General features: G+C 28.4%; 2 protein-coding genes across 2 annotated transcripts; one reads left to right on the top strand and one right to left on the bottom strand.

Annotated features, from left to right (window-relative positions):
• The first annotated feature begins 1434 nt into the window (after positions 1-1434).
• On the top strand, positions 1435-6041 carry LOC112726634 (uncharacterized protein C630.12). Its single transcript, XM_025776109.3, has 13 exons — positions 1435-2095; positions 2512-2577; positions 2713-2891; positions 2993-3128; positions 3265-3361; positions 3666-3725; positions 3807-3907; positions 4010-4050; positions 4156-4213; positions 4471-4545; positions 4618-4769; positions 4868-5134; positions 5609-6041. The coding sequence occupies exons 1-13, from the start codon at positions 1961-1963 to the stop codon at positions 5853-5855; spliced, it is 1614 nt and encodes a 537-aa protein (XP_025631894.1). The 5' UTR covers positions 1435-1960; the 3' UTR covers positions 5856-6041.
• A 1912-nt stretch (positions 6042-7953) lies between these two features.
• On the bottom strand, positions 7954-8965 carry LOC112729122 (small polypeptide DEVIL 22-like). The gene has a single exon (XM_025779480.3). The coding sequence runs from the start codon at positions 8686-8688 to the stop codon at positions 8491-8493; it is 198 nt and encodes a 65-aa protein (XP_025635265.1). The 5' UTR covers positions 8689-8965; the 3' UTR covers positions 7954-8490.
• Positions 8966-13383: the final 4418 nt, after the last annotated feature.

The following is a 13383-nucleotide window of genomic DNA, read 5'->3' on the forward strand; positions in this document are numbered from 1 at the left end:
AGAAATAAAATGTGATTTTTTACTATTAATTTAATAAATAAAACAAAAAAAAAAAACATAAAAAAAACATTACAAAATCAGAAATAATACTTTACTTCATCAATTATTAAAAAAAATTTAAGAAAATTCATTTACCTCCTTAATCATTCTCCTTAGATACATTTAATCTATTTTGTTAAAAGATTTTTATCTCTCTAACTATTGTTAAAGAAAATATATAAAAAAATTTATTAGATTGGCGGGTTCAATTCTTATTTTTTTAAATATTAAACTATTAAATATTAAAAAATATATAATTTTATAAATATTTTAATAAATTTATAATTTTTAAATTTACAAACACTAAAGTCTTTATAATTCTAAATATCTAATAAATATAATTATTAATCAAATTTTTTAAAACAAAATAATAAAATCAACATTGTCCAATACAAAATAAACATTGTCCAAAATATATAATTAAATATTATCCAAGTCTCTAATCAATCAAATATAATCCAAATTATAACCTAAAAAAACGAACAAATATTTCAAATACAAGCACATAAATAACTTTTTAAATTCAATTATTATCTTCAAACCAAAAATCTTCCGAGGCAAGTCCATTCTGCCCCGCCAAAATCTGCCAAAACTTGTGAATTAGCGGACTTTTTTTTATTACAGTGATCTTAAATTTCTATCTCAACTCGTCTTTTTTAATGAATTACGCAAGTCGACCAGACGGATTTTGCCAGTTTGCCAACCCTACTCCTTCTTTTTTTTTTTTTTTTGTTGGTCTAGACCAACCCTACTCCTAAACCTCCTCTTTTTCTTCCATGTTACACACTATATGAAAAGAGGTTTCTCCATAAACCAACCATTATTGCATTCTACAACAAACATTGATATATCTGGTGTGTGACATTGCCCAAAATTTCCATTGGTAATCACGAAAGGTTATTCCATCACTTATATGAATGCCAATTCTTGAGACATACACTAGGTTCATGATCATCATGGTTTTGTACCTTGAAGATAACAAAGGTTAGTGGTGTTAATTTTAGAAGCTGAAAATATTTAAAGATCACATGCCTTGCATGTAGAAGAGGTTTTTTATTTTTACTTTTTTTTTTTAATAACTAACTTATATTAGTACATGTAACAAAAGAATTATTGTACTCACTTAATCTAATGTGACCTTAATTGTTGGTTTACTATACATGTAAGCAATACTTTGCCAATATTAATTAATTAACTATTTTAATTTATATGACATGAATCTGAGAAATTTTATACAAAATACTGAAATAGGCATACAAGTTCCTTTGATGTATACAGCAAATAATGTCAATTGGATCACAACAAAAAGTCAAAAACAAATTGAGTTAAAAAAAAAAAAAAAAACAACACTAAGAATTGGCATTATGAACAACATGGATAGTAATCCTTATCATTGCATTGAAACTACTAAATGTAACAAACAATATTATGTATGACATATGCTATGTATTTTTCAAGTTCAATCATATTTTTCAAATTATATCACTTTAAATGTTTCCCCACAATGGTTGAGAGCTAATTAATTTTTTTTTCTTTTCAATTAAAAAAAATCTTCCTAGACTTTCTAGGTAATTAAATTAATTAAATTTTCAGAATGCTAAACGGTATATATTAGCCAATGAGTTATAGCTCAAATGGCATAGTCTCTCCATACTCAATTAAGAGGTTGCGGGTTCGAATTTCCTATCTTTGTAAAAAAAAAAATAAACAGTATATATTAATTAATTAAATTAAAGAAATTAATTAAATTACTTGAACCAGTTTAACCAAACAAGATCCCCCTTCCCAAAAAATAAAAAATAAAAAATAAAAACAAAACAGAAGAAGAAGAAGAAGGAAGAGGTGAATCAAAGAAGAGAGGGACCTCATTCATTCATTGATTCTCCATTGGTTTCAGGATCTGAAAGAAAGAAGAAAAGTGATGAAGCAGCAAGAATTGACTCTGTTGTTATGCCTCATATGGATACTAACTCTTCTATATGGTGAAATGTTTGCTTATCGGGTTCCACCATTCTTCACATGTTCATGGCCCCATCTTCACCGCACTTCTTCAAAGGTAAACCCTAAAGTTCTCAACTTTTCAACACCATCTATTTTGGGTCACACTCAATTTTCATCCTTGTTCATAGTTCACAGCCAAAATCAGATTTTTATTTTCATTTTTTGTTGGGTGTAGTTGATGAACAATGAAACTGTAGCTGCAAAATTAAATAATAATAATAATTTCTGGGACATTGTAAACTTGTGATGTTATAGTTATGATAGCTGGAATTTCAAGTATTTAGCTTTATTGTTATAACTGTGCTGGATCTGTAATTTTTATTTTTTTGGAAAAATTTTTATGTGGAATTGTGGAACATTGAAGAGTTTGATGATTCATGGTGTTTAAAAATATCTGGAGACTGAAGCTTCAATGGTTGTAAACACAGTAAAGTGCATAATTAAATAACATAAATCTTTGAATACTTGCAGGTTCAAACAGATAGTGGGAGTAAACAATCTGATTATGTAAAAGTTGCTGTTATTGCGGATCCACAGGTTTGGATTTGCTCATTCAAAAGCAAGAATTATAATTGCATTGCATATGCTTGTTAATGTATGTTTATGTGAATGTGCATCTCTCTAATCTTCTGAGGTTTTATTTTTGTTTTTTTCTTTTGAAAAATATAACAGCTGATGGATAGAACTTCTCTTCATCTTCCTCCGAAATCACGTCCCTTGGAGATTGCGGAATTCTACACTGATTTAAACATGCGTAGATCGTTCTTTGCATCTGTCATGCCTTTCAAACCCGATGCCATATTGTTTTTGGGTGATTACTTCGATGGAGGTCCTTATTTATCAGATGAAGAGTAAGTCTCAAAATTTGGCTTTCTACATCCTGAAATTCTATGCTGATTGCTGTATCTTCAACATGTTCAATAAAATTCTCTAACAACTTTTGGATGGATAGATGGCAGGACTCTTATCGTCGCTTTAGAAATATCTTTGGTTTGAATGAACAAGGACAATACAATGACATGAAAGTTTTCTACATTCCTGGAAATCATGATATTGGCTATGAAAGTCATCATTCTACAAAACCACAGGTCTTTTAAATACTTATTTATCTACATTTTGATGCCTAAAGTGCAAGAACTACAAGATTAATCACATTGAGTCATTGATTGTGTATTTCCCTTTGATTTCTCATTTGCTTTAAATTTCATCATTACATGAACATAGGTTATCCAACGCTATGAAGAAAAATTCGGGGTCAGGAACTACAGATTTACAGTTGGAAAAGTGGATTTTATTGTCGTTGATTCGCAAACTCTGGATGGTAAATGGATTTCGCCTTATAATTTGAGCTGTCAATGTTTCATATGTATAACTATGGTGATTGATTGTAATCTTAATTTGTGTAGTATCAAGTTGTTTCACTTGCTGCATCATTCCATTCACTATGTTCCTCATGGAACTTATTCCTACTATGTCATATAATTCTTTCTTAATCAATCATTCATGTTTTGAATATTTAATAACATAATTTACATAACTTAAATATTGCAATCTCAATCATATACAAGTGCTGCTTAAGGAATTTTCAAAAAGCTGAATCACCGAACACATTATGTTTCGTACAGGAAATCGACAAAGGCATCTGACTTCTCAAACTTGGGAGTTTTTGAAGAATATGTCTGTCGGTATAAACTATCCCATACATATAATTTAATGTTTTGATTATCTGTCCCATTATAATCTCTGTTTCTTTTTCGCTTTACTAGATGATGGAGTTCATCCAAGAGTCTTAGTAACGCACATTCCTTTATACCGAGAAGATAACACTTCCTGTGGTCCTGATCGGAGTTCCCCGCCCATCAATCAGGTAAAGTTTGTGGCTTCTTAAACACGTTATGTGGATTATGTGCATGTTTTCTTGTGTGCCTTTCTGGAAACTATTAGTGAATCTATCTTTCTATATTTTCAGAGGATACATCACACTGTGTCTGGTAGCACTGGTTACATATCGTAAGTTATTTTATATTTGAAACCATCTGGAAAGTGAATATTGCATGAACTGTGTAAAAGCAGTTCATAGATTCCAACGTTTGATGTGACTTTCGGTTCATACAGGTATCAGAATTATGTCACTGAGGATTCGACAGAGTACTTACTAGATACTATTAAACCGGTGAGTCATCTATCTTTTCCTTGGTCTCATTTTCATGGTTATTCCATTCCACCATGACATAAATGTCGAAAAAATCAAAACAAGAAAAATTTAGTTAGTAATGGATTATTCTATATTCATTCATGATTGAAGGATCCTGTGGAATGGACTTATCGCACATTTATATTTTTCTCTACTAAGAAGACTGAAAAATTTGAAGATAATGAAGTAACGAGGGAAACAACTTTTTGAATTAACGGTTCTTCTGGTTTTTACAGAAACTTATTTTGTCAGGTCATGATCATGATCAATGCAGCCTCACTCATCAATCCAAATTTGGGCCGGTGAAAGAGGTAAGAACCTAACCTTCTCATCTGGATGGTCTCGTCGAGATTTCGGCAGCTTGAACTAACAGTTGTGTGCAGCAAACTCTAGGCACTATAAGCTGGCAACAAGGAAACTTGTACCCTTCTTTCATGCTGTTGTCTGTTATCAACGAAACTCATTCAAACACTACCGAAGAGTCTTTGTTGAGTCAACTGTGTTACCTTCCATGGCAAACACACATTTACATATGGTAACTCCCAAATTCTGATAATCATGTTAATATAATTTTCAGCTGAGATTTTTTGAGTTTGCAATTTTTGCTGAATTAAATTTTGCTTTTATTATCAGGTATGCTGTGCTGTATGTTCTGACCATTCTCGCCCTCCTACTTTGGCCGACAAATAGCACAAGTCTTTGGCATCAATGTCGTAGCATAGCAAGTAATTGTAAAGAAATACTATCTGGCATACTATCTAGAACCGATGCGAAAGAGAAAGATGAGGATGCTAACTATGAATATGAGATGATATGGGATGTTGGAGGAACGATGCATCTTGTAAAGAAACCACGGAACACACCTATTGTGAATTCAAGCGAGCAAAGCGTAGGGGAATGGTAAATTTTCGGTTCCACATTCTTGCTGTTGCTCTGTATACATGGAAAATATGATATGATCTGTGATTGAATGGATGAATGCATGCTTAGTTTTAGAAAATGTTGACTGTTTTCGTTTCTTGTTTTTGATATTATTTTATGAAAAGGCCACATTTTATTATTTTCATGTTTGTTCTTGTTTCTGAAAGAAACACTGAAAACAGAACAAAAACATGGTATTTTGTAATTAAAATTGAGAAGTAATGATAACAGAAAATCAATTTTCAAATCAATGAAACCTTAAGAGTCCAAGTAATGATAAGTATACTCATTTTGTATTGTTCATCAGGCTAACTTACACCTCATCTAGTAGGGGCGTAGATTTAGTGTACAATACAAAATGAGTACCTGAAACATTTCTCCTACAAATCGACAACGGTGTTACCTTACCATTAATCTTAGCATTTTCCTTATGCATTATTTTTTCGCTATCAGGGGCAATGCTGTAATGAGACCAACTGCTAGAAAGAATGCAGCTCAGGAAGCAGATCTATCTGTGAATGTGGGTATGATTTCAGGCACTGCTGTTGATCCTCTAACAAGAATACATCCCTCCAGAACTGGCAAATCGAGGATGAAGTTCGTATTCCAAAGATTGTTGCGCACGATTCGAGCAATGACTGTCATTGCAGTAGTGAATGTTCCTCTTTACATGATGCTCCTATTCAAGGATTGGGATTGATAAACAAAAGATGAAAAATTCTCATTGAAGAGGGTAGAATTTTGTAGATCCAGTGAGATAGTTTAAGTGTGTAAATGCCAAAAGTCTATGGTAGATGGGTTTGTAAATCTAACTATTGTTCATGTCATTTGCAGAGTACCTTAAAAGTTCAACATATTTGCTAAAAGAAAAAAGCTTGATTTTCAATCTGGTTGTTGAGTATCATTTGTTCTATATCTAACTAGAATGTGCCTTATAAAGGGGATTGAATTTTGGAATTTCTATATTGCGTTATTGTGCAAATCCTTAGAAAACAAAATATGCCAATAATTAAACTAGAAAGTTACTACATTACTATTTTGCACAAATCACCTCTGTATTATGAAAAAGAAAATAAAAATAGCCTCAAAAACCATATGCTTGATGTCTGTATTTTATTCCACTGGTGCACAGACTCAGATTGCGAATTTTGTTTTTATATTATTGTTAATATCTTTAAAATTTATGGTTAATTAATAGTCATATGTTTTGGTATACTTTCTATTCAGCAGTCCCTTTTTAGGGTGTTCTTTTAGATGTAGACATAGACTTTCAATCTGCCATGGTTCACGAGCTGAACAGGGATGATACCTGTAAGGGACTCTACAATTAGTTTGGGTTCAAGCGGTATAGAGATTAGAATTACATAGCACACCTTTGGGTGGATGTTTTTCGATAACAACATTATCTCGAGTTAGATGGGGATTGCTATTTGCAAGGCACTTCGACGATAAAGTTAGTCTGGACTTTTCACTTAATATTTACAATATGCCCTGATTGGTCTGGGAGAGAATCTTTAACAGATTCTAGCTGAATCTGGCAGGATATGATTTGATTCTGGTATAGTGGCATATGATAAAAATGACAAGAGAAGACTTATTGTGAAAGCATGCCTCAGGCATTGACACTAAGTCATGCTTTTGATTAAGCTGTCTGAGAAATGGAAGATCTTGTGATGACAAAGAACATATGGACCAAGATATATGCTTGCCATTTTTAAGCCAAGCTAGCAATATTAATGGTGACTTGAATTGAATTGAACTTACATTTGTGTTGTCCAATCAAATCCCTTAGTCAAACATTCCATGATCCTTACACTTAATGTTGTCAAGTCAATGGTGCCTTCACTCACAATCTAATCATGTTTATTTATTGGAACAAATCTCATTTTATTAAGAACTTATTAGCTTCTAATATTAATTTACTACTATACTAGAGGCTTGTGAAACCCCATCAAATATGTAATTAAGTTTGTGCAATTAAGATTTAACCTATAGTTGAGTGCTTATCTGATGCCTATCTTGTTTGAGCTTAAAAGTCTTTGTGAAAGTAATTTTTTTCTTTTTAAGTTTAAGTTTAAACATACTTCCTAATTTAATTTGCTTAAAACAATTCAAGACTTGGCCCCTATTCAACAAGGTGTCAAGTTGGAATCTCCAAAGATTAGAAGAAGAAATTAACGGAAATGTTTAGTAACCAAAGAAAATAAGCCAAAAACAGTCATAACTTACTTTATTTATCATTCATTAATTGTTGCGATAATTAATTAATGCTAAATAAGGTAAGTTCTGGCTATTTTTTTTGTCTACCTAACATTACCCGAAATTAATAACTTCGTGGTTATAACTTAGCTTATCGTCTTATCTTTTAACTATAAATTCAGGAGTTTGAATTTTATCTTGAGTATGAAAATATTTTGTTGTTAGTCATTTATTTTAAGTAGATAATTTGTAAAGAAAAAAATTAGTCATCTTATTTAATTAGTGATAGATATCTTAAATAAAAAAAAATGATGTTAAATAGCGTTTTTCCTTACATAATAGACTTAACCAACTCAAATTATAATAATTAATTGTTAAACTAAATTCTAATGGTTTAAGAGATTTCTTTTTGAAAAAAAATAGAACTTTCATATATAATAAAATAAACACTCTATCATAATATTTTCAATAGTATAACAATATGAATAATATACATAATGGAACAATACAAGAAAAGGATAGTGTCTCTCTGAAAGACTATTAATTTAATTTTTTTTTCTCGTAATATTTTTAAACTTAACAGGTTAAAAACTAAATCATATCAATATTCTTAAAGATTCTTATTCACTATTTAGCATTATCAAAGTTAAAACTCAGATGCAGGATACTAAGAAACATGCTAATGTGCCATCGAATGCAGCACCTTGGCTTCAAGAGAGTTTCCACAAAAGTCTCTTTGTCACATACAAAATCCAATTGGGCCTTTCCCCAAATGGATAAAAAAGAAGAGACAAAAGCCCAAGTGAAGCCCATAAAACCCAACTAAGCTACCTTAAAGCCCATGCACAAGAAAATGACCATCATATTCATTTTGGAAACTAACCAAATTGACTTGGTCTAGTAGTTAGCTCACTAGTGCAAGTGTCAAAGTTCGAATCCTGCTTTGTGCATGCAATAATCTATTGGCGAGCGACAAACTCTTAAATAGAACGTACTGTGGCGAATTAGTCCTTGACTTGTCCTGGAAAACTAAAAAAAAAAAAATCATTTTGGCAACTGAGATGAAGTAGTTAGAGGAAGAAAAAGAAGAGGATACATGATGATTGAGTTTGATGAGTTGAAAGTAGTGTTTTTGATCAATCATCTCCATGAATGTACCAACATAGAAGCATAGTTGCACAACGACGAAGTATGTAAAGACGAGCACGTTGCTCCTTCACCAACAATGCACACTTTCTACTAATTCCACCATTATTATTGTTTTTACTTCCTTGCTTTCCCTTTTCATCACCATCATGGACCTTAATGCTTCTCTCCTTGTTGTACTTAGCCATAGCAACAATAATAAGAGCTTGTCTTGTTTTCCAAAGGGGTTAACTTAACTTAACTCCCTCAAAAAACAAGCTTTATTATTATTTGCTACACATGCAAGCTACTAAGAAGGTAGCTAGGTGTCTATATATATATATTGATGAGTGGAAGAAGTGAAGAAGGAACGTGGGGGAAGCTTGAAAGTGAGGGATTTGCAGGCTTTGGAGGTTTAAACTTTCAATGAAGTGAGGGAAGTATTCAATGTGGTTTCCAACATCTTTTCTTGATTATGGCAATAAAATATGGAGGACTTATCATATATTTGTTGTCATATGTGATCTTATTATATACTACACTTTATTTACACATCAAGAGATCATACTATTATAAAGAATTGAGATTTTTTTTTATTATTATTCTAATATTGTTTAGATAGTTAAACGTTATCTTAGTATTATATAATGATTCTATGATGTAGACATTTTTTAATTGTGTTTAATATGGTGTATAAAGTTAGTTTATAGAATTCAATTAGATCAAAATTAGATATCAATTTAGTCACATAAATCATAATTAAAAAATATCTATATCGAATAACTAGTGGTTACTATTACAAGAAAAGTATTTTTTACTGTTGGAATTTTCGTTAAATTTAGGGCAAATAACATAAATAAGTTAAGGGCAGCAAAAAATTACAAACATCTGCCAAATTAAAAATTGGTTCATGAATCAACCAAGAGTCATTTATATATAGTTTGAATCAGCCTAATTTAAACTCTAATTACATGTAATTCGAATCACACTGATTCGAACTACTCACACACGCACGTACACACTAATTCGAATCAACCTGATTCGAATTACACCCACAGTAATTCGAATTAGGGTGATTTGAATTACACTCACACATGCTGTACATAGTAATTCGAATTGGCCAGATTCAAATTACTCATGATTTAATTTTGCCCATTTTTTTATTAAAAAATTAATAATTGATTAAAAAAATTAATAATTTAAAAATTAAAAAATATATATTTTATTTCATGCATTAAAAAAAAACTAACAAAATATTTAATTACGAGATTTCTTTAAAATATTAATGAGCTATCAATTCGAATTTCATACAATACTCTTTTGTCCATTTTTAATAGTTCATGAATATTTTTTAATAAAATTTTTTAATAAATTTATTTAAATTATACCACCAAAAAATATTTTATTCTATACAAAATAATTTTAAAAAATAGCTTAAAAGATGTTAGGAGTACTATAAAAATTTGTAATCTCCTAATGACTTAGGACATTAAAAAAATACTCTACATAGTCAATAATAATTTAAAAATAAAAAAAAATATATAGTTATAACCAGTATTTACCTAAATTACTAAAATATTACAAATTTTTATAGTACTTCTAACATTTTTTAGGTCATTTTTTTAAAAATTATTTTGCATAAAAATGACTTAAAATGCCCTTTATTCTATGTGATAATAAATATATAATATTTAATAATAAATATATAATATTTTCAAAATTATATATTATTGTAAATTTATTATTTTTATGTCGAAATTATTCATAATAGATATTATTATTTAAATTTATTATTCAACGTGACAATAAATATGTAATATTTTTAAGTTACTGCAAATTTATTTTGTTTATTAAAATATGATTTAAAATAGATATTATTATTTTAGCTTATTTTAACTTATAACTCTACGTAATACTAGCATTTAAATTTGTAATATTGATTTAGATATAATATTGATTTTGACGGAATATATGATTTATTTATAAATAATATAATTGATGTGATTTATGTTAATTATAAACTAATTAGAATGAATTTGCATTTAATATAGATTTAGCGTAAATGATATATAATAACAACTCTCTTTTGCCAATGAGTAATAGCTCAAATGGTATAATCTCCCCATACTCAATTAAGAGGTTGCGGATTCGAATCTCCTATCTTTGGTAAAAAAAAAAAAAAAAAAAAAAAAAAAAAAAAAAAAAAAAAACTCTTTTATCATTGTTATGTATTTTTGCCAAGCTAATTACAATGGTAAAAACGCGAAGAAATAATCAAACTACTTCTGTTGAAGTAAGTTCTATTTCTAACATGAAGATCTGTCAAGAACCAACTGAAATTCTGAACCAGTACGTATTATTTATAATATAAGAAACAAAAAAAACGCACATAACACTACAAGTACGTATTATTTATAATATAAGAAACAAAAAAAACGCACATAACACTACAAGCTAATTACAATGGTAAAAATGCGAAGAAATAAACGTACATAACACTACAAGCTAATTACAATGGTAAAAACGCGAAGAAATAATCAAACTACTTCTGTTGAGGCAAGTTCTATTCCTAACATGAAGATCTGTCAAGAACCAACTGAAATTCTGAACAAGTACGTATAAATAGTACGTACTTATTCAGAATTTCAGTTGGTTCTTCACATATCTTCATGTTAGGAATAGAACTTGCCTAGGAATAGAACTTGCCTCAACAGAAGTAGCTTAATTATTTATTCGCGTTTTTACCATTATAATTAGCTTGTAGTGTTATGTGTTTGAAAACAAAAATACATAACAATGATAAGAGAGAGTTGTTATTATATATCAATTTACGCTAAATCTATATTAAATGCAAATTTATCCTAATTATTGACAATCTAATTAGTTTATAATCAACATAAATCACATCAATTATATTATTTACAAGTAAATCATATATTCTGTCAAAATCAATATTATATCTAAATCAATATTACAAATTTAAATGTTAGTATTACGTAGAGTTATAAGTTAAAATAAGCTAAAATAATAATATCTATTTTAAATCATATTTTAATAAACAAAATAAATTTTCAGTAACTTAAAAATATTACATATTTACTGTCACATTGAATAATAAATTTAAATAATAATATCTATTATGAATAATTTCGACATAAAAATAATAAAATTTACAATAATATATAATTTTAAAAATATTATATATTTATTATTAAATATTATGTATTTATTATCACATAGAATAAAGGGCATTTTAAGCCATTTTATGCAAAATAATTTTAAAAAAATGACTTAAAAAATGTTAGGAGTACTATAAAAATTTGTAATATTCTAGTAATTTAGGTAAATACTAGTTATAACTATATTTTTTTAATTTCTAATTATTATTGACTATGTAGAGTATTTCTTTAATATCCTAAGTCATTAGAACATTATAAATTTTTATAGTACTCCTAACATCTTTTAAGTCATTTTTTTAAATTATTTTGTATAGAATAAAATATTTTTTTGTGGTATAATTTAAATAAATTTATTAAAAAATTTATTAAAAAATATTCATAAGCTATTAAAAATGGACAAAAGAGTATTGTATGAAATTCGAATTGATAACTCATTAATATTTTAAAGAAGTCTCGTAATTAAATATTTTGTTAGCTTTTTTTAATGCATAAAATAAAAGATATATTTTTTAATTTTTAAATTATTAATTTTTTTAATCAATTATTAATTTTTTAATAAAAGAATAGGCAGAATTAAATCATGAGTAATTCGAATCTGGCCAATTCAAATTACTATGTACAGCGTGTGTGAGTGTAATTCGAATCACCCTGATTCGAATTACTGTGGGTGTAATTCAAATCAGGTTGATTCGAATGAGTGGGTGTGTGTGAGTAATTCGAATCAGTGTGATTCAAATTATATGTAATTAGAGTTCGAATTAAGCTGATTCGAACTATATATAAATAGCTCTTAATTGATTCATGAACCAATTTTTAGTTTAACATATTTCTGTAATTTCTTTCTCCCCTTGATTTAATACATTGATTTGCCCTTAAATTTACTATCGAATTATTATTAGATTTATCAATGCTGTTACAAAATTTATCTTCTAATTATCTGATAAAAATATAAGACAATATTTACTAATTTTTATTGATAATTGTCGTCTAGTTTTCTAACACAATATATAGCAGATCATAAAATTTAGTGTTTTAGAAATCAGATCGAATTAGTCGATTTAACTGGATTAAGTGATTAACCGAAAATCGGTCACCAAATTGATCTGATTCAAATTAAAAATTGGTTGGCAACGAATCGATTTAACTATTAGCTTTTAGTAATTAATTTTTTCTAAAATAATATATATTATATATAAATATATTATTTTATTCTAATTAAGTCAACTCGAATTGAATCTTTGAATATTTGAACCTCTAATTTTACCAACTCAATGACTAATTTGATTTTCAAAAGGACAAACGATAATTATAAATTAGTTTCTATGGTCGAAAAATCCAACCATAATGGTAGATATTATAAAAAACTAATTAAGCTAATAACTAGGATAACATTTCATTGCCACATTGGCATTAGATTAAATTAGTGTATATATTTGGGTGATGTACGGAAATTTTTTTATTTATATCCTAAATTTGTTTATGAAAAAATGTTCATCGACAGATTTAATTTTAAATTAAGTTTTATATATTTTTCTGTTATTTATCCAAAAAATGTCTGCATCATGTACATCAGTGTGCACCATAATCTCATAGTAATTCAAAAATTTGATTAGAAAATAGTAGAAATAAAAGAAAAGTTAAAGAAATTGATGTAATAAGGAGGCAATATGGACGAAATATATATATAGACCTCCTCCACTCTTATTTTATTTACAGTGTAAACAA

This window comes from Arachis hypogaea, chromosome 12 (assembly GCF_003086295.3).
Source record: "Arachis hypogaea cultivar Tifrunner chromosome 12, arahy.Tifrunner.gnm2.J5K5, whole genome shotgun sequence".
NCBI lineage: Eukaryota > Viridiplantae > Streptophyta > Magnoliopsida > Fabales > Fabaceae > Arachis > Arachis hypogaea.

What these genes read in the sequence shown, in the direction of transcription:
- LOC112726634 (XM_025776109.3), top strand. Translation starts at nt 1,961, where the DNA reads ATGAAGCAGCAAGAATTGACTCTGTTGTTATGCCTCATATGGATACTA. An exon ending in TTCACCGCACTTCTTCAAAG is followed by an intron (nt 2,096 to 2,511) that starts GTAAACCCTAAA and finishes GAATACTTGCAG; the next exon opens with GTTCAAACAGATAGTGGGAG. An exon ending in AATTTGGGCCGGTGAAAGAG is followed by an intron (nt 4,546 to 4,617) that starts GTAAGAACCTAA and finishes AGTTGTGTGCAG; the next exon opens with CAAACTCTAGGCACTATAAG.
- LOC112729122 (XM_025779480.3), bottom strand. Translation starts at nt 8,688, where the DNA reads ATGGCTAAGTACAACAAGGAGAGAAGCATTAAGGTCCATGATGGTGAT.